General features: G+C 52.7%; 1 protein-coding gene and 1 long non-coding RNA gene across 7 annotated transcripts in view; one reads left to right on the top strand and one right to left on the bottom strand.

Annotated features, from left to right (window-relative positions):
- The window catches only part of DNMT3A (DNA methyltransferase 3 alpha), a 100,683-nt gene that overhangs the window by 24,360 nt on the left and 55,518 nt on the right, over positions 1-20,805 (bottom strand). For all 5 annotated transcript variants that reach the window (XM_058682713.1, XM_058682712.1, XM_058682716.1 and 2 more), the window contains exons 4-6: positions 20,481-20,751; positions 14,275-14,318; positions 13,674-13,820 (exon numbers count right to left, since the gene is read on the bottom strand). In XM_058682713.1, coding sequence (XP_058538696.1) covers positions 13,674-13,820; positions 14,275-14,318; positions 20,481-20,751 — 462 coding nt within the window. The remainder of the gene's footprint in view (positions 1-13,673; positions 13,821-14,274; positions 14,319-20,480; positions 20,752-20,805) is intronic.
- On the top strand, positions 241-7,872 carry LOC131484470 (uncharacterized). Of its 2 annotated transcripts, none has more exons than XR_009248266.1 (3): positions 241-369; positions 6,185-6,287; positions 7,597-7,872. It is a non-coding gene; the product is annotated as an uncharacterized LOC131484470 (long non-coding RNA). The 2 variants fall into 2 exon arrangements; XR_009248267.1 differs by lacking the exon at positions 241-369 and adding an exon at positions 5,440-5,498.

A 20,805-nucleotide genomic window follows, 5' to 3' on the forward strand; every position in this document is an offset into this window, starting at 1 on the left:
CAACCTGCAGTGCGCTGGCCTGGTTGGGCTCTGTGCCATCCTCCCAAACTTGGGCCCAGGAGAGGTGCAGCAGTATTCAGGCAAATGCCGGAGGGGCAGGGGCGCCCCTTCCCCCTCGCCGGTCCAAGAACCCACAGGGAGGCCGGGCTGTACTCCGGGGCCGACCTCGGAGCCCGCCTGGAACACACCCAGACACCGGAATCCGGGAGCACGGGAGTTCTGAGCACCTGCAGTAGCTGGGCCGGGGGAGGATACTGCGGAGGTGGGGGAGACGGGCCTCCGCCCTTCTGTTACTCAGCCTAATTGTGTGCCCAAGACCCACCGCACATGGAACCACAGCCCTCATGCAAGACAGCATGCAATTAGCTGGTAAATTATGTGGTAGGGATGCTGTCTCCATGTGCTGAGGGCAGTCAGAGGAGACGGAAATCAGTAAAGGCAGCAACGGGAGGATGACAGAGGGTATGCCAGGAGTGGGCACAGCCTCCCAGCTTTCTCAGACAGGAGCGGCCAGATCTTTAGGGGTGTCTGCAGTTGTATCGACTCCCCGGCAGATAGAGGGGCAGAGGTGTGAGGCACAGGCATGGCGCCTGCCTATCTATGAGGGAGAAGGAGTCCCAGCTCCCCGCCCCCCCCCCCCCCCCCCCCCGCGTGCCATCCATGCACTCAGATGCATTCTTCTGAGCCTGGGAGGCACCTCCTGGCCGACCCCTCACCTCATCTCTTCCTGCCACATTCCCAGGCAGCCACCCCTCCTCCCCAGCCCCCTCAATCTCTGCAGTCACTGCTACACCCCCCCTAATGCTGTGTGCCTGGGAGCCCCAACTCGACAGAGCAGCCCTGAGGCTTCTGGAGCTTCAGCTGCTACCTCCTTCCTCACTGCACCCATCTGCCCTCTCCTTCCCTACCGCTCCAGGTCTGCTCCATAAGGGGAAGGCTTCCCCCACAAAGCCAGCTCCCCGCTGCGAATCAGTTCCCCGGCCCCTAGCCCGGAGCTGTTGGGTGTGCAGGGCTCCACCTGTGAGTGAGTGGAGTGCGGGTCCGGGCAGGGAGCAGGGGTGCAGGTGGCAGTGCTGCTGGTCCCCATACCTTACCACGGCAACATCAAAGAGTGGGATGTGAGGTCTCAGACTGAGCAGGGGATCATAGCTGATGCCAAGACCTTTAATAAGTGCCTAGCCTCTTTGGACCCTGATTTCCTAATCAGTCTGACAGGACCACAAATATCTGCTGACTAGTACAGGTGAGATCGAAGGAAGTCAGGAGGGGGGCGCCTGGGTGGCTCAGTCGGTTAAGTGTCCGCTCTTGGTTTCGGCTCAGGTCATGATCTCATGGTTCATGAGTTCAAGCCCCATATCTGGCACTGTGCTGACACTGTACAGCCTGCCTGGGATTTTCTCTTTCTCTCACTGCCCCTTCCCTGCTCGTGCTCTCGCGCACACCCTCTCTCTCAAAATAAACTTAAAAAAAAAAAAGGAAGTCATGAGGGTGCAACATTTTGAGAGGTGGAAAGAACCCTATGACAGGCTTGCTTGAGGACTTGTCGATGTTCACTTTGCTTTAGAAACCCGGCCCTAGAGAGAAGTGTTGATTTTATACCTGGGACAGATGGGTCAAAAGGAACCTGGTAAACCCTAACAGCCAGGGCTGCCCTGCTCTCCCCTCCCCTCCCCTCCCCTCCCCTCCCCTCCCCTCCCCTCCCCTCCCCTCCCCTCCCCCACCCCTTCTCCAGGCTCTGGGGGTCAAAGGGAGGGGCTCAGGGACCACCATTCAGATTCAGGCATGCAGACCCTCTCAAGTTTCAGAGTCCAAAGAGAAGACCCAGGAGGAGCCCGGCAGACAGGCATTGCAGTAAACTACAGCTGGAAACAGCAGGAACGCCTACTATCTCCATCCCAAAGGGAAAATTTGAATTCCTGTACCAAGTCCTTTCCGGTCTTCTCCCCCCCGCCCCACCCATGTTTGGAAACGGTTCCCTAGCTCTGCCTGCCTTAGAGCCCGAACGTCTTTCCCAGTTCAGTATTCCAAGATCAGAGAGTCTCACGCAACAGCTGTACATTAGAATCACCTGGGAGAGCGTTAGCAGCAATGTGGGCCAGGGCCCATCGCTAAATTCCAAATGTAATAAATCCAGAGGAGGGGCCCTGGCGGTGGTGGTTAAAACAAAACAAGACTCCCAGGTGATCCTAATGTGCACAGAGCGCCCCCCACCCCATGCGGTTGATAGGGCGGTAGGTGAAATGACAAATGCACCTTTGGGGGGATCTCTTCTGTGCCAGATTTGCTTTACTTGGAGTCATCCAAAGCTTGGTGGTTCTCAAGCTTTCATAAGCCACAGAATCATCTGGGGACCTGGCTAGAAAACCAGCTTTCTCAGGAACCGCCCTAGAGATTGTGCCTCCTTGGGTTCTGAATGGGGCCTGGGAACATGCCTTTTTTGAATGCACAGCCCACATGATTCTGACGTAGTATCACAGCAACCCGCCCTCTAAGACACACTGAATGCCGACGGCATCTTTGTTATGTATAAAGCAAGCCCAACTCAGTTTTTGGTTTTTGTTTGCCCCATAGAGTTGCCCTTGAAACAGCATCTAGATTCAAATATACAGGAGACTAAGCTCTTTCATCCCTATTGGTGTTTAATTCCTCTGAGTTGGAAATGAAAAATTAAATATGTATACTGCTCACCATTTACAGACTAAGGAGGAATAGGGGAAGAGTCATAAGGCATCTATAAGGAGTTGTAATTAAAAAATGGCAGATCTGAAAACTGGTAAAATCACACACACGCACACACACGCGCACACACACACACACACACACACACACACACACGACATGTTTGTCATGGGAGAGTAGAAACTGAGAGGTGGAGGACCAGGATGGCCAGATGCTTCACAGAGATTAGAAAGGGCTCCACAGCCTGGTGAAAGAGGGGGCTTTCTTGGTTCTTTAATGGGCTCCAGAACTCCTTCGGATTCCGAAGCCCTCGTAGTAGTCCTGGGCACCAGCTGTTCCCAGAAGCTCCAAGTCCCTGCCCCTCCTTATCCTGGTCTCCAACAGGCTGCTCTCCCTGCTTCCGGCTCTTCCCTTCCAGCTCTGCGCACGTGCCCTCCACAGCAGTGATTCCAGAGTCTGGTTCCGGACCCACCTTCAGAGCTGCCTGCTACACCTCTCCCAGCGCACAGCCACCCTGCCGGCTTCTCAAAACCAGCTTGTCCAACACCGAACTCACCCTCTCCTAAGGGAACATATTTTCATGACCTTGGGGTGGGCAGAGAATTCTTAGAGATACACACACATGCTAACCAATAAAATGGGGGGAAGAAAAGGATAAATTGGACTTGATTAAAATTAAAAGCTCCTGCTCATCACAATACATCCTTAAGAAAATCAAAAGCCCAGACCACCTTCCAGTCCCAAACCCGCTCTTCCTCCAAGATTCTCTAGCTCAGATAATGACCACCACCCCCAGCCCCTAAATACGAGGCCAGTTTCTCCCTGTCCTCCGACCGGAGACAATTCTATCAAGTCTCTCGTGTCCGCCTCTTGTTACCTGGACCCTCAGTCAAAGCCCAGCCGAATGCCCTCCTAACTTGTCCTGCTTCTCGACTTCTCTGCTCTGGACTCCCTTGCCATGCTGCCAGGGTTACCTTCCTAAAAGCCACGGCCACCTCTCTCACACTCCTGCTCTCTGCTGCACAATGAAGCAGTTCCTGACTGTGACAGGAAGGCCTTTGCGGATCTGACCATCTTCCTTTGTAGTCTTCTCTCTCCTAACGCTTCCTCCCCGACTCTCACACCCTAGTTACCAGATCTCTTGCTGTTCCCTGAACAACCCAGAAGCTTCATGGCTCCTTCTCTTTGCCCCCTCGGTGGTTCTTTCCTCATTTATCCCTACTAGAATTCCCAAAGGAGGCCTCCACCAGGAAGCTTCCTGGAAATTCCCTGGAAAAGTGCCCTTGCCCTCCACTGTGCTCACCAGACTCTTGGTACCGGGAGCACAGAACAAGCCCCACGCTCTACCCGACACCGAGGTTCACAGTGAACGCTCCAGCCTTCTCCACTAGCCACATGTCCCTGGGACGGGAGCTGTGCCCATGCGTCTCCTCCAGCACCAGTACAGTGCTGTGTGTGTTTGGTAAGAACTGAATTCAAGTCCATTAACTCTTTCATCTAGAGTTATTGGCTCCTTAATAGGGTCACACAGTCCAGCCGGCCACCCCGTGCTTCAACATCCCTGGGGTCTCCAGGACAAATGGTCTGGTCTTTAAAGCAAAGCAGAGAGAACGTCACTGTTATATCTTCTCCTTTGTCTGCCCCATAGAAGGTGCTATAAGAACGCTTCTCAAAGTTGGGACTAAATATGCAAGCCATCTGGAGGTGCTCCAGACCCCAAACTCCCGGAGGATTTCTCGGCACCTACCTTAAGATCCCACTCAACGCTCTTCCCCCGCCATCCCTGTCAGGCAGACGGCTGGTTCCAGGGGGAGGGCTGCGTGCTGTCCCTTCTTTGGCAAGCCTTCCCCGAGGTCCTCAGGCTAGTTAGTGCTCCCATGGCCTGTTTGCTCCTAGTCCTAAAATGGCCGTACCGGGTTGCACAAGGTACTCACCTACCTGCCTACGTCTCCCAGGGGAAGGAGGCATCCCAGGCCGGGATTCTGACTTTCCTTCCAATTTGTTTCCGTAGTGTCTAGAAAATGTCGGAATGCAGTAGATCCGCAGACACATGTGGTGTTATCTTAAAGCTCAGATAAGGTTCGACGGTTCTTTGAATGAATGAATGAATAAATGAATGAATGAATCAGTGATTAATAAAAAGAAAACTAGCAATACTGGGCAGATCTAGGTAGAGGGCCACCAAAGCCAGAAGCTGGAATGTGAATTCCCAAGCTAAGGAAATGCCCTAGGAAGATGTGTCACCTGGCGGGGGTGGAGGGGTGTACTTTGCAACATGGCCTTTTTTGTATGAACTCAAGCCTCTCCCTAGCCTGGGCCTAGTGTCTGGAGATGAGCACCAAGTCAAGAGTAGTGAAGAGGAAAGGAAAACTAGGTTCCAGCACCAAACACGTAAATATTACGAAAGTCTTTATTAAGAATCCTTGTCGGGATACTTTATATGTGTGTTTCTAGAAGAGGCATGTATGTAAGGTCTGAGAACGTGCTCAGATAGTTAATTTCGAATTCACGTACAAGGTAGTACAGGAGACAAAGGTGCTACAGGTCATGACTCGAGCCCTCGTCCCCACAAATTGTAAAATTTTAGAATCTCTGGGGTCAGCTGAGTCTATTTCTGTCACATTACAAATGAGGAAACTGAAGTGCAGAGAGGAGAAAGATCTTCTCAAATAGATCAGGGGCAGAGGCTGAGCCCGGAAACCAAGCCTCCTGAATCCCAAGCCTTGTGAATCTCATTCCAACATTGTTTTAATCCAATCTCACAATGTCAAAGGTACCTTCATGAGAAAACAGCGATTCAAGGAGGGGCTCAGGACCAAGTGAGTGGAGCGGGGGCGGGGCGGGGGCAGTCCCGAGGGCCTAAAGGACCCAAACCTGGCTCAGGCAGCCCAGGAGGTGGGGAGTGGAGGCGGCAGCTGGGGCAGGGGGTGGGGGGTAGGGCTGGGCCAGCTCTATCCTATCTCTTTTTTTAAAATGTGGCATGATTCTTTTCCTTTTTTCTTTTTTTTAAAGCTTATTGTTTTGAGAGAGGGAGAGAGAGACAGAACAAGTGGGGGAGGGGCAGAGAGAGAGGGAGAGAGAGAGAGAGTATCCCAAGCAGGCTCCGCCCTGCCAGCACAGAGCCCAACGCAGGGCTGGAACTCACAAACTTTGAGATCATGGCCTGAACAGAAGTCAGACTTTTAACCAACTGAGCCACTAAGGCGCCCCCACTATCCCTCTCTTTTAACCCCATACTTTAAGGAGAAGCCATCAGCAAACCAGGAAGATTCTGTTCTAGGTGAGTCATTTGGGCGCAAAACAGAAGAAGCATGGGATGGGTTTTGCCCCTGGGAACACTCTACAAGCATATCCGTGTGGTTCTCACCTCCTTATCTAGGGGAATCTTAGTTTCCTAGGAGTAAGATAGGGATAAAGGTAGTTCTTATAGTAACTGCAGATAATATATCTGTCAAATGACAAAAACAATACAATTCAGTAATGCGTTTGATGTCCTTTATTCCAGGGAGAAGAATCCAAGGATCGGAGAGTACAGTGCCTAACAAGCAATGGAGTACTCTTCCCGAGGGATTCTGGCAGGAAGCGACTTTGATAGACTCTTAGAAGAGGTAACACGGAAACAAGGCATGATTGGCTAGGAAGTGCGGAATTTCCTTATAAGGCTAGCAGGTCCTATTTTCTAGGGTAAGGTGAGCCAACGAAAGCTGAGCTGGACGATTGTGATTGGTGTATGTTAAGTTTGACCTGTGGTTCCCGTAAGTGCATAAACTTAGGTTTGGATTCGTGACCTAAGCTGGGCCACTGGAACATACCAGATCTTAGTTCTATGGTGAAAGTGAATGCTCCTGGCACAGTGCCTGGTACAAAGTAGGTGCTCAGTACAGTCCAACCCCTCTTGCCTAGTTCCGCGACCTCGGCCAGCCGCTAGACCCCGCCCACAACCACCACCACCACGCCCACCCCCCCACCCGCCGCCATTTGTTTCCTCATCACTAAAAAGTGAGGGTTGTTCTAAGAGCTATTCTCTGTGCCCCCTGATAAAGTGAACACTCCAGTGTGCAAACAGCCCATCCCCTCAGGAGACAGTGGGAGCCTCTATGATGACAATTTCACAGCCAGCCCTGGAAGTCACTCTGATTATAGGCTGTCACAGGAATACCTTTAAAAACCTGTTCAGCCTTTTGGTAAAGTACATACTTGTCATGCTTGCCCCAAATGGCATCACCTCCTTGAAGGAGATGTTATTTTTGAGGCCATCCTGCAAAAGTTCAGGTTGTCATGAATTTACGTATGGCGGATAAGAGAGGGATGCCTGCCGGTCAGAATACCCTAAAACTGCTATCCGCGTAGTTTGCTAATAATTTGATTTTAGTCCTTAATGGTCTACTAGCGTAGCCATTTCTCAAGTCTCCAGTGCTAGAGCCCAGGGGAATCACACCTAATTCATCTCCTTATTCCTATAGCCCCAAGCACAATGGCCCCCTACTTAGTAGGCGCTTAGTGATTGCTTATTAAATGGAATATAGCACAGCAGGAGATGACCCTCTCGACATTCACAGGCTGTTTCTTCCCAGGACGGACAGGAAGCACAGTCTGTTGAGACTGCAGGGTTATAAAGCAAGAGGAAGCAACATTTGCTCAGCTCACAGAAGCAGCAGCACAAATGGCCAATAACCATATGAAAAGAAGTCCAGCCTCACTTATTATCTGGGAAATGCCAATTAAAATCATAACAAGATACCGTTTTTTTTTCCCCACCCATTAGATTAGCAAAATATTGATGTTGGCAAAGGTGGAAGTCTTCTCATACCCTGTTTATGGGCACACAAATGGCACTGCCCTTTTTGGAAGGCAACTTGGCAGGTTCGATAAAATGCAAAACACACATTCCCTTTGACCTAGCATTCCTCTTTCTAGGTGTCTTAGAGGAACACAGATGCACAAAGAGGCATGACCGAGGATGTTCGCTGCTGCAACGCGTATGCAGTAAACTACTATAAACAACACAAATGCCCGCCACTCAGAGAACGGTTGAGTAAAATCGTGGCAATCCATATGCTGGGATAGAACAGTGATTACGTGGCGAGATTGTTGAGACTTATTGTAAGTGAAAAACCAAGCTGTAAAACAAAACTACAATGTGGTTCCATTTATGTAAAAAAGGAAGAGAAACAAAAGCAACTGTGAAGTAAAATTATATATTTATACACACAGAGATGGATAGAAAAAATCATGTCGTATATACACCAAACTCACAACCAAGCACCTCTGCTGGAGGAATTAGAATCACGGGGGAGGGAGGAGTTTTTCACGACAAGAATGCATTTGTGTAATACTTATGTCATTTAAAATCATTTAGAAAAGTATCGAGCTCCTGTTATACGCTACCCCTGCCCTAGGAGCTTTAAATGTTAAGGATTATTTTATTAACCCACACCAGTTCTGAGATTACAATTATTGACTCATTCAGCAAACCTTTCCCCAGTCTCCCCTGAGTGCCACCCCTGGGGACAGAGGTGCCCAGAGTGCTTGCATCTACCCAGCTCGGGTTGGGGAGAGGCGGAAAGCAAGCCGGGCAAGAGCCGCTCTCGTGCATACGAGATACACCCGGGAGCTCAGGGCACATCCAAGGCCAGCTACAACCAAGGGCTCTCAGCCTGGTGAGGTTAAAAGTGATGCCTAAGGTCCCACATCCCGTAAGTGGCCAGGTGGCATTCGAAGTCCCCTCCAAAGGCACATAAAAGCTTTGCCACCTGTTGGGGGGCCCAGGGGGAGGGGATGGGGAACTGCCTGATATAGGCGGGAGAGGGGAGGTCTCTATGTGAACCACAGATTATTTGTTGTCATCACTATTGAATATGTATTAAGCATCTAATAAGTGTAAAGGTGCATGAGTCCCTCCCTTCAGGATGGGAGCCAGGAAAGAGACCAGATCCTAGATCAGCAGGACATGGTGTCCTTGCCTTGACATAATTTAGAATCAGGCCGGGGTGAAGAGATTACTCTTCATCACGCAGCTACAAGGGAGTCCTGAAACCACACAAACTGGAACCGTGGGAGTCCTCGGCCCCTCTGGCCAGACGACCGTCCCCGCTGCTTGAGCAGCCCTCTGCACCTCTTCTGCCTCACGGTGGTGACATCCGATGAAGTGACACATGTGGGAAGACCTTCCTAAACCCACCATACTCCCCTGGGTCACTGTGTTCTGTTAATCATTAGAAAGAGGAGCTAGGACTTGCCCTCCTCTGGGAGGAGGAATGCCTCACCTCTGCCCTCCCTGCTGCCAGGGCCTGGGCCAGCTCCTCCAGGGCAGGGAAGGTTCTCATCGGCTCCAGCACAGCGGAGGCCCGGCAGAAATAGCGGGAGCATGGAGTGCAGAAGAATCAGGGCACCACCTTACCCGTGGGAGTCTAATCACACGGGTCCTCCTGCCCCATGCTGTTCTCCAGGTACACCTGTCAGCACCTCCGAGAAACCATATGGAAACCAAGGGCTTGGGGCCTCAAGGCAGAAATCCAAGGGCCTGAGCTCCCTGAGGTGTCCCACATCCACCAATGTCTCAACTGCTTGGCCAACCAGCAGGTATATATTGAGCCTATTCTTATCCAATATCAGGCTGGGCATGATGGGGGAAGACAGGATTAACACACGAGAAATAGTGAAAAGTACCCTACAAAATATAACTGAGTGCTTCATCCAAAAACATTAGCAGTAAGGGCAATGGGGTGCAGAGAAGGGAGGAGGTCAGTGTGAACTGGAGAAATCCTAGAGAGCCTTGTGGACTCAGTCCTGCAGAGCATATAAAGGAAAGCACAGCGGGGACAAAGGGAAGAAAGAAGGGGCACAGCAAATCTAAAGGGGGACTGGTCCTTCTTAGAGGGCCTTCCTTCCTCTTAGAGAGTGGCAGTGAAACAGGGTGGGGTGATTGTGAGGTCCCAGTGAGAGATGATGCCTTGAGAAACAGCCAGGGCATTTCTAGCACAGATGAGGGAGACAATGGGGAGCCATTGTAGGTTGTATAGCAGGGCCCAGTCAGGATTCAAGCGGAGCTTAACCCTTGAAAGGATTAGTAAGGAAGTGACTATGTGATAGGACAGACAGAAAATGACAGCTTCCCACCTTCAGCCAGAATTCCCACCTCAGTCTCAGGGAAGGAGCACATGTCTCATTTTCCTCACCCGCTTATTTTAAATTTCTTTCATTTTGTGATATTCTAAGCCTTCTTAAAAAAAAAAAAAAATTGGAGGTAGAGGAAAGCCTGGGGAGGTAGGTAATCTCAGATGGAAAAGGAAAGAGTAAACCTCAGTCAGTAACGGGATTGACAGAGGAGTATTTTGAAGGAAGCAGGCCCCACAGGTTGGGGCATGTGGACCAGCGAAGGAGCAGGTGCAGACTGGGGTCTGGTGGGAGCCCCAAAACAAGACACACAGTCCTCAAGCCCTACATCCTGTGTTTCTTCACCAACTTCCATTCCTGATCCTGAAAAGGCCACGTTGCCTGGTGCCTCAGAACCTCTGCATATGCCGTATCCCTCCTTCTGCAATGCCCTTTTTCCCCTTCCCTAAATTCTAGTCCATTCTTTAGAAGCCAAAAGCCACCTCTTGCTGACGCATGGATGATCCAGGCAGAACCGCCCTAAGCCCTTTGGGTGATGCTCTTCCCGAGGTGCCCTAAACCCTTGTCCTATCTTGGGGTAACTAGGAATCTTCTAGGCTTCTGGTACCCTCAATATCTCATACAGTGCTGAGACATGGAGGGTTCTCGTAGCTCAAAAATGGTGCCCTGCGGGAAGTTTTAAAGAGCAGGTGTCACCTTCTGAGGTTAGGAAGAGCCGGCTGGGCCTTCAAGTGACACTGCCTGGGAAACAGCTGGAACTGTGGTTTTAGGAGGGCACCTAGTAGGATCTAGGAGAGCACATAAGCGGTAAGTGGATCAAAACTGGCAGGAGGCGGGGGCGGGCAGAGATCTGGGGATGCCATAGTTAAGGGACAGAGGAGAGTGTCAAGCAGATGCCGTTGGAGGAAACGGGGAAGGATCCCAGGGCCAAGGTCAGGAAGGCCTAGTGAGGCAGTGTCGGAAGAAAGGGTCGGACGCCAGAGAACGAGGATGAGGCCGCAAGAGGAGGAAGGGTTTCTTTACCCCTGGGAAGCCACTCGGAAGACAGGCCTGCTGGTGACAGTTACTACCCTTTAGTCTGAAGGGAACCTGGCACTCTTGAGAGCTACCTGTGTTTCCCCAACATTCTTATTGCCCGCAGCTAGCTCTCTCCTAGCTCCCTGGCCGAGCCCAAGGCGGGCAGGGGTGGTGCTGTGGCCAGGCCTCGGCGGGCAGTAGGAAGCCCGAAGGGGGCTTGAGCTTGTAGCCAGCGCTTAAGTGCGGCCCCAGCCCCCTAGTTTGAGAATGAGGAGATCAGCAGTTCTAACACCTGTACTGGAAATCACGGAAGGCTTTATGACATCTGTACTTATAGAATATGAATGAGGAACAGTTCTACTGGCAGAAGAAATACATTTTTTTTTAACTTCTTTTTTTTTTTTTTACTAAGCTCTATGCCCCATGTAGAGCTTGAACTCAAGACCCCAAGATCAAGAGTCAGGTATGCTATTAACTGAGCCAGCCAGGAGCCCAACAGATATACTTTTGGGGCACATACCTCAAACATTTTAAATTAATTCAACTTTGTACGTGTTTCTGTAAATGCTCATTGGTTGCCTTTGTTGGCTGGGGGTGGGGAAGCAGAGGCCAAAGGTTTAAGATTTACTAGAAAAGCTTTTGATGATGGTTGAAGCTGGGTGATAGGTACATGGGGGTTCGGCACATCACTCTCTCTGCTTCTGCGTATGCTACAAGACATCCATGATAAAGTCTTGAAATTTTAGTGGAACACTTAAAATTAGGAGAAAATACACCTATTGTCTTAATGTTTCCTGCAAGTTGAGAAAAGATCCGCTTTTCTATTGCAACTGAGGGCAGGCCCCCATACTGCTTCTTCAAGGGAGCACAGTTTGAGGACCACAGAGTTTATAAATTTACCAGGCCTAAAAGTCATCGTGTCCAAGCTTCTGGCCCGAGGGCTAAGGGAGAGCAGAAAAAAGCAAAGCCCCCCTCTGCTGGCCCCTGGGAACTGACTGGTGGGCACCTGACCAGATGGCAAAAACAGCCCAAGTTCCTGAAATTTCCAGTCCAAAGACCACACTGCGTGCTCAGGGTCAAGTGCTTCTCTCCTCTCCCAGACCTCAGACAGGCTGCCCCTTTTCCAGGCTCCCCCCGGAGAGAAATTTCTGCCTTCCTGGATCCCGAAGGAACTGGAAACAATCAAGTAGCCAAACCCCTACCTGTTCTGAACCTCTTCTAGAGCAAGCTCTCACACAATGTAAAACGGGATAAGGCCTTTCTTTGTAGGCCATGTCCCAGATGGTGGCAATTCAAGGCATTTCTGCTCCAATCCTGGTGCCAGAGGTCAACCGCCTTCTCTCTACTAATCAGACAGGAAGGAGAGCAGCCCCACAAATCAGGCTTCATAGACTGGGGCCTCCCTGGTCTTGCAGTCTCCTCAGCTCCTCTCTCGGCTGCAGCCTTCCATGGGCTGGCTTCCACCCCCCACGGAAGCTGCTCTTAGAAAAGTTGCTGGCCAACTCCAGGGCGTCAGATGCAATGAGCATGTCTCAGTGAATTCACCTTCCACAGGGCTAGGCAAACACTCTTGGGAAAGCCTTCTCCTTCCTGAGTCATGGCTCTTCTCCCCTCAGCTACCCCCCAAGCCCCTCGTCAGTCCCTGCAGCCTGCCAGTCCTGCTCTCTACACGGCCCATAAATAGTGGGGTTTTGTGGCTGCGATCCTGGGACTTTGTCTCTTCTCTCTCCCTGTCCCTGGGTGAGCTCATCAGCTTCCCCGGACTTAAACACTAGCTTCTGCTCTTAACGCCCTCTCACCTTTGTATCTGGAGCCCAGACCTCCCTGCCCCCCAGGCTCCAGGCACCTCCACATCTCAGACTGAAGTCAGAATTCCTGCCGGTCTCAAACCTGCCCCTCCGCTAGCCATCCCCATGTGAGGACATGGCCCAACCATCACTGGTATTCAGGTGAGACCCCTGGGAGTTGTCCCGGAGTCCCCCCATGTCCTCCCCTCCCCCGCCTCTCCCCTCCATCAGCAAGCCCTACTGATTCTATCTCCAAAGTACATCCCGATGTGTCCACTGCTGCCCCTTTAATCCACATCAGATCATTCCTCTGCATAGAAACCTTCAATGTCCTCAGAACTATACCAGCTTCTGGCCAGGAGCTGCAAAGCTCCATGTGGTTGGACCCCTGCCGACCTCCCAGCCTCGTCCAGCCCCACTTCCTCCCTTGCTTGTTTCACACTGGGCATACTGGTCTCTCACTTTGCCAAACAAAGTGCCTTGCTTGTGTGTTTCCTCTTCTCAGAACACTACCCCACTCCGCTCCTCACCAGACACCTTCCGCGGGGGTCGTGGGGTGAGGGGTGGAAGCTAGCTAGTAGAGGGATTTAGCAGCAAGAGGCGTTGAGGCAGTGGAGACTGAAAGACCAAGGAGTGACCCGATAAGAGCCAGCTCTCCTCTTCCTTTAGGTCTCAACTTAAATGCCACCTCCTCCAAGAAGCCTCCCGTGACCACCCCCACCTAAAGCAGGCCTCTGTTATCCTCTACTTCAGCCCCTTCTTTACTTTTCTGTCTTTATTTGTTCTATCTCCTCCATCAGAATGTCAGCTCCACGAGGCCAAGAATTATATAGGCACGGAGCCTAGAACACTACCTGGTACACAGTAAGCGATCAAGAAACATTTGTTGAACGGACAAAGAGACCAGTCACTGCCTACTAATTGAGCGGTTCCCTGTAAGTGCAAGAGGTTAACCTGAAGGGGAAACTGAGGCTCAGCCAGGGGCCGACAACAGCTCCGGAAGGCGGCTGAAGCTAACTTCTGGTTTTCCAATGCTGGGGGACGGGCTGGGGCCCAGGCCAGAAGGCACCTCACCTCCCTTTTCCAGCGTGCCAGCCACTCGTCCCGCTTGCGCTTGCTGATGTAGTAGGGGTCCCCCGCCTGGAAGGTGAGCCGCGGCATGGGCCGCTGGCGGAGGCTGGACTCCCAGCCCAAGCCACCCCGCAGCCGGCCCCGGGAGCCCTAGGACAGAGAGACGACAGAGACAGACTGGCATTAAGATGGGCACCGACAGTCCCACTGCAAGGTTTCTTCCTCCTAAGGGGAAACTGAGGAGGCACTCACCTCGAACACGACACAGGAGCTCTGACTCCTGGCCAGAGATGCCGACCCTGCAAGTGCTGGGCAAGCCCCTGTTTGGGCTGGAGGAGTGAGCCGTGGGGTAACGGGGCACGTGGACGTGAACCACGAGGGGAGGTGCTTGGTCTCAGAGCGGGACCAGCTGGCTGCCTCGTTGGGGGACTGCTAACCTCCGCACCCATTTCCTTTCTTCCTAACATGGGGGACAGGTAGAGAAAGGGGCAGGGCCACCTCAGGATTCCCCTCACACACACTGGCCACAGTTGGTCAGAGAGGTGGCTTTCTTCTCCTAGAACCAGGATCCACAGAGCCCCTGGGGGTTGAGGAAAACACTTGCCTCCATTTTCATGGATTCGATGTTGGTCTCCTTCTGTTCTTTGCCTGTGGAGAGGGAAGAACAAAGGGACTGTCGCAGAGTTACAGGAGTGGCTCAGAGGCCCCACCTTGTGCCTGGGGTCCCTGCCACAGAGACGGGGTCCTCCAGCCGTTCAGTTGTTCGTGTGTCAAACCTGCTGGCCCACCGCGTGCTAGGCACGGTGTTGGCCCCAAGGACTCAGAGCAGGGCCTAGAGCAGAGAAGGGACTGGTGTGGGGTTGGAGGCCCAAATCTGAAGGAACAATAGAAAAGCCAGGGCCACTGTTTCTGGCCCACAGACACTGTCTCGGGCACACAAAAGGGGTCGTCTAGAAACAGCTCTCTCCCCCAGAGGAGGGGCCAGACAGCCTCCCCTACCCTGGAAGGGAGCTGTTCTCTTCCCTGTATGGAGTCAGGCAAAGATACCCTGGGGGGCAGTGGGTACAGAGCCACTGGAGCAAGACTCTGGTGAAGCAACTTTGTCTCTGAGACTCGGTTTCCTCATCTGGAAAATAATGATGCTGGAGATGATTTCTAAGGTCCTTCTGCAATTCTCAATATTGTGGTTCTGTTATCGATATCTGCCTCTGTACTCCATTCTCCCCCCACCCCCCTTCTCAGGTCCCTGAGCTAAGCCTCTATTCTAGTAGACTTGGATTCCGGCTGTTTCTGTGTGACCTCTGTAACCTCTCCTAGCCTGTTTCCTCACTGCATTAAGATAGAGAACTGTTCTAATATCTTTAGGTGATTGGCAACATTGAGTGCCTGGGGCAGGGCTTGGCATATAGTAGGTGTTCAATGAACGTTCATTTGGATCTCTGTCCCCAAGGCATTTCCCTGCTCCTCTACCCTGTGGCTCCTTCACTGGGCCCAGATGCCATTTCCTGGAAGCCCCCCACCCCCCTAGCAGAAGCCCCAGAAGTTCTGTCTATAGGGGAGTCTCACCCTCTCCCTGTCCCTCTCTGGGCCCCAAGCAGGAGGACAGCCACACTCCTCCAGAATATCCTGTGCTCCTATCCCGGTCCTCTCGGGGTCCTCACCCAGATGCCCTTCCCAGGCCCCGCACACACCTGGCAGTCTGGCGGCGGGGTTGGGTTAATTATGCCTTCCAGAGCTTCCTGCAGGTGGGGGTGGGCAAGTGAGCCCCTTCTCACCTGGGCCCCTGAACTCGGTTCTCTGAAGCCAAGAGTACTGAGCTTGGGCCCAAAGCAGGAAGGTCACTAAGGCTGGTTCACGGTAGTTGGGGTGGGGGAGCCCAAAACGGAAAAAACAGCCCCTACTTCATCTCCTGGCTCTGAAGCGGAAACCAGACACAGCATTGAAGGCCTCTTCGGCCCCCAGAGAGGAAGTTTCTTTCCCTCTCTCTCGCTAGAGAAGACCTGAGGCTCTTTGTGTGTGCCCCTGGGGCAGGGGCAGTCCGGGGTTACAGCGCCCCCAGAGCCCAGGGGAGGGGAGGCAGGGGCAGCGCCCACAAGGGCCCTGGCTGCGGGCACCGCACCACGTGCCGGCATGCGACAGGGACGGTGCTGAGCTGGCTGCCTGGGTGGGGGAGGGGGCGTGGGAGGAAGCAGGAGTGTCTGTCGTGGGTGTGCGCAGTGGGAACGGGGGTGCTAGCTAACACTTTACACGACAGGCTTTTTAAGTGTGTCTCACCCGGGGCTTTCTGTCTCTTCGTCTGAGCTTCCGCTCAGCACGGCCAGCTCCCGGACTTTTCTCCCTGGAGCAAGGTGCCCCTCCCGCCCCCGGGGGTCCCCCTCCTCTCAGACCTGCACGTTCTCCCAGCAAGGCTTTGGGCTGCCAGAAGGGGGAGCCTGCCCTCGGACCAGGCTACGACCCAGGGTCCCTTGGACCTTTCAAGCTTTTCCTATGGGGGGGCCCTCCATGGCATCTCATTATGGGGAATCATACATTTATTAGAATGAAAGAAAATCAGGGCTGAAGGGGACTGTAGAGATGCTGGAGAACCTGTCCAGTCCCTAGATTTTGCCAATGAGGAAACTGAGGCTGGGGGGTGGGTGGCTGGGTGGGTGTGGAGTGACTTACTGCCGGGGCCGAAATCAGATATCGGGGCTCCTGAACCCCAAGCCAGCTCACTTTACCCTGTACCACCTTCAGGTTCTCCCCTTCCCCACTCCCTGGCCCCCATGCTCCCCCAAACAGAATTGCTTTTCCTCATGTAGTTTCCAACTGGCTTCTTTCTGGAATTTTCTCCCTGACAGATTCTGCACATGCCCACTGAGTGATATCACACACACACTTTCCAGCCTGGCCCAGCAAAACAACAAACTGGGCTGTCTCAGAATGCCGCTCTTGTCCTGAGTCAAGGAGGGTCAGCTGCTCTCTCAACACTCCCTCTGCGGTCCATCTGCTCCTGGCCCAGACCCAGGGTCACAGGCGGGCCAGGTGGCTGCATGCCTCCCGGGGTGGCCCTGGCAGACTCAGACATGACCCTCGAGTATCTTAGGTCCTGGGGGCAGGAGAGGCCGGGATGTTTCCAACACTTACCTGTCGGTCTAAGCCTATACCCAGCTGGGGGCCACCCCAAATTCCCTTGAAAAGGAACCCAAATCTCAATGACAAGTCTAAGGCCAGGCTTGCCTCAGAGGGCAGTCACTAGCCCAATAGTGAGTGTTCAGAGAGGGGCTTTGTGCTGACCCTGATCTGGTCCTGTACTGGTTGTACAGTCTCGGGTAAGTAACTTAACCTTTCCGAACTCTCAGTCTCCCCAGCTGAAAAATGGGGACAATAAGAGTCTTCCTCACGTGATCACAAAGATGAAACAAGAGAATACATAAAAAGCAGGGCTTCTTAAACTTGAATATGCATCGAAATCAGGATCTCTTTGAAATGTAGATTTTGACCCCACAGGTCTAGGGTGGGGCCTAGGATTCTGCATTTCTAACTTCCGCGGTGACAGAGCTGGTCCACGGGCCACTTTGAGTAGTGAGGATATAGGACACTCAACGCATAGTCACTACTCAGTAAAAGAAAGCCATATTACCGTCGTTTCTATTATAATCATGGCGGCATTAATGCTAGGAATGCAGGAGCGGTCCCAAGGCCACCACCTGCCTATCCAGGTGGCTCTTGTCCTGATTACTCATCATCTCCCCTGTTCTTCCTTCTTTCTCCTGGCTGTACTATCAGGATCTGGGGCACCTATGTGCACAAGAACGCTGCCCTAAAGTCTTCTGTCTTTCCTGTGATAGAGCTAACGGAAGGGGTTCCAGAGGGGATGGATGCCCCTCCCCCGCCAAGAGATCTGGAATGAGGGAAATAGAAGGGAGACCATGGCTAACTCACTTCCTCCCCTGGGGCCTTAGTCTCCTTCCTCCTTGGAACTAAGCAGCTGAGTACGTGTTCTGTGTGGCTGACTGCTGGCCTGGCAGACCGCTGCCCATGCCTCCAGGTAGCACCTCACGGGTCTCAGCATCCGGGCAATGCACAGTGGCCTTCAGGGGTCCTACCAGCTCTGAGCACGGCCAGTATCTCCCCCTCCTGGATAGCTGCAGCACACAGGAGCGCTCTGAGGCCGTAGCTGGGCGGTCGGGGAGGCCCGGAGTGTTTGCTTGCCACACTCAGCACTAAGACTCTGAGGAAGGTCCGCCTGATGTGTGAAGATCCCAAACCCAGGAGTCACCTCGACACCCTCTCTCCCCTTTCCCCTGGTGTTCTGGGGCTTGTCTGTTTCTCTCCATCTCTGCTGCCACCTCACTCGTCACAGCCACCTTCCCCCGCCCTCAACGCCTGCAGCAGCGTCCTAACCCTGCTTCCCAACCCCTCTGTTCCATTCCAGGATCCAGAGCACAAAGTGATTTTTTTTTTCAAAACACAAAGCAGACCGTGTCACCGCCCCCCCCCCCCTCCCCAGCCCCGAAGGTGTCCTCAAAGACCTGCCCCGGCCCTGTCTGCTCTGCTCTCATCTCACACCCTTCTCCCTTGCTCTCTCCACTGCAGCCCTGCTGGTTTCTATCAGGTCTCTGGGTGCCCTGCTCCCTCCTACCTGGGAGCCTGTGTACCTTTTTTCCCTCATCCTGCACCACCCCTCACGTGGTGAGCCCCCACTCATCCTTCAGCTTCTGTGTAACAGGCCAGACCGGCTGAGGTTCCTTGGTCACCGTTCCTTACAGAACCATGCTTATTTTCTCTTAGAGAACATATCTCCCTGTATAATCACAAGCTTTTCTCTTTTTTAAACTTTAAAAAAACTTTTATTTTAAGTAGGCTCCATGCCCAACGTGGGGCTTGAACTCCAGCATGCTCTACTGACTGAGCCAGCCAGGCGCCCCTAATCACAAGCTTTTAAGTGTGAATTTCTCTTTCATGTCTGTCTCTCCAGCTGACTGTGAGGTCCTTGAAGGTAAGAACCAGGTTTTTGTTCATGATGGTTTCCCCAGATCCTGACACACACACACACACACACACACACACACACACACACACACCAAATAGGTGTTTAACAAACGCCTATTGACCGACTCAAGAAGGAACTCCTGAGAACAAACAGAAATGGAGACAGGGAAATCCCAAACTGAAAGCAAACCCTTAAGGGTTAAGAGCAGCTTTAGAGCTCTGGCTCCACCCCACTGGGCAGGAAGGACCTGCCCTGACCTTGCACAGCAGCTTGGTGCCAGTCGTGGTGAGATCCCAGGAATCTGGGAGTCAGCCAGGATGTACCCACGGGAAGTGGCACATTTGGTGGGCAGGGCTGATGGGCTCCCAGGTTCTGCTCTGGAACACCTGGTCTCTTTAACGGGAGGGATGGTGTCTTCTCCCTTTCCTCCTCAGTTCCCCCCCACTCAGGCCCCTTGAACAATCCTGCCAAGTGTCGGGACATATCCCATGAGGCACTTGGGTGAGGGCAGGAGCCCTGGACAGTTCTGGGCCAGCCCACCCCGAGCCCCATTGCAGAATAAAAGGGGACAGTGGAAGGGCACACCGACTTTGAAGCCAGAGACTAAGACGGAATGAATCCTGGATCTACCACCTACAGGCTCAGGGTCCCTGAGCAAGCCACTTCCTCTCACTAAGTGGCAAGTTTTTCCTGCTTTAAAATGGGGATAATAATACCTCCGGAAGACTGTTTGGAGGACTAAAACAACGAATACAGAGTGCCCCAGAAAGCGCTTTGCACATAATGGGAACATCAAAGTATTAGTTGAATAATAAATGAATGAAAGATATTTTTTAATAAATTTGGAACTCTCTTTTCTGGAAATGCGCTCAATCTTGCATGAATATTGGGTTTGGATCCATGCAAAATAAGCGATGCCAATTAATCAATTTACTCATTCCATCATACACACTTGGAAAGAAGACATTTTGAATTTAAAATGCACATATGCAAACCAACCTGGCAGGGCCCTGGGAGGATCAAATGTGATAATATATGAGAAAGCGCTCTGTAAACTGTGAACCCTGTACAAATGCTAGTTGTCCTCATTACCAACATGTTTACAGCTCGCTTGGCCCTGAAATCACTGGCTTAACCTGAAAGAGAAAAGTAGGCAACTTTCCAGGACTCCAGGGAGAGGCCAAAAAGTCCAGGGAGAAAGGGGCCTGGGCCGGGCAGCGCCCTGGCCACCCCATCAGCCCCTCCCCCGCCCCGCTCAGTCACAACCACATTTTAGCGGGGTCAGCTGAACTGTGCTGGGTTCAGGACATCTGTGCTGGGGAAGACTAACTGGGCTTTTAACACCTACAAGGGCATCCACTGCCCTGAAGAGCCCAGAGGCTACAGACACAACCATCCCTGAGAGCTGCGCGCCAGGTGAGGGCTGAGGGAAACTGAGGTGCACACCCAGCCTACGAAGGAGTAGGGGGCAGGGTGGGGGGACAGCCATCACCCCAGTCCCGCAACTGTTAGCATTCTGCAAACCCACTGCTTCCAGATCTGGCTTTTTTTTTTTTTTCTTCACGAGAAGCCAAAACTCCAGATTTTTATGTGAAATTTCTTGATTTTTAAATACTGGCAACTAATTTTTTTTAGATGTTTAAAACACTACATGGGCCAAATAAAATACGTATGCAGGCTGCATGCAGCCAGCCGCTTCCAGGGCACAGCCTTGGCAAGCCCACCGACCTTCAGCTCCCAAGCCTCCCCGGACCGGACCTGCTGGCCCCAAGTCTCTAACCCTCGGGGGAATCCTGCGGAGCCCAGAGAGGCTGCCCCTTGTGCCCAAGACTCACTCTCTTCTGCGGGGGCTCCTCGGCCATCCTTGGGGGTGCAGCAGCCATTCTCCACAGCTCTGGAGGCTTCGGGCGGGGTCTCAGCCGCACCCTCTCCCTCTGCTGGGGCTCCGCCCTTCTGCCCTCCAGCGGGGCTCCCCTCCTCAGGCTGGGGATCACTCCGCTTCTCCAAGTCCCCATTGGGTAACAGCTCTGAGGGGACTGAGTCCTGGGCCATGGACGGGGACTTGGAGGTCACTGCGGAGTCCTTCGGCGTGTCACTGCTTTCCACCTGGAAGATGAAGAAACAGGAGGAGAGGATTAGACCAGTGGTCTTGTCTCTCTT

This window comes from Neofelis nebulosa, chromosome 9 (genome assembly GCF_028018385.1).
Source record: "Neofelis nebulosa isolate mNeoNeb1 chromosome 9, mNeoNeb1.pri, whole genome shotgun sequence".
NCBI classification, from domain to species: Eukaryota; Metazoa; Chordata; class Mammalia; order Carnivora; family Felidae; genus Neofelis; species Neofelis nebulosa.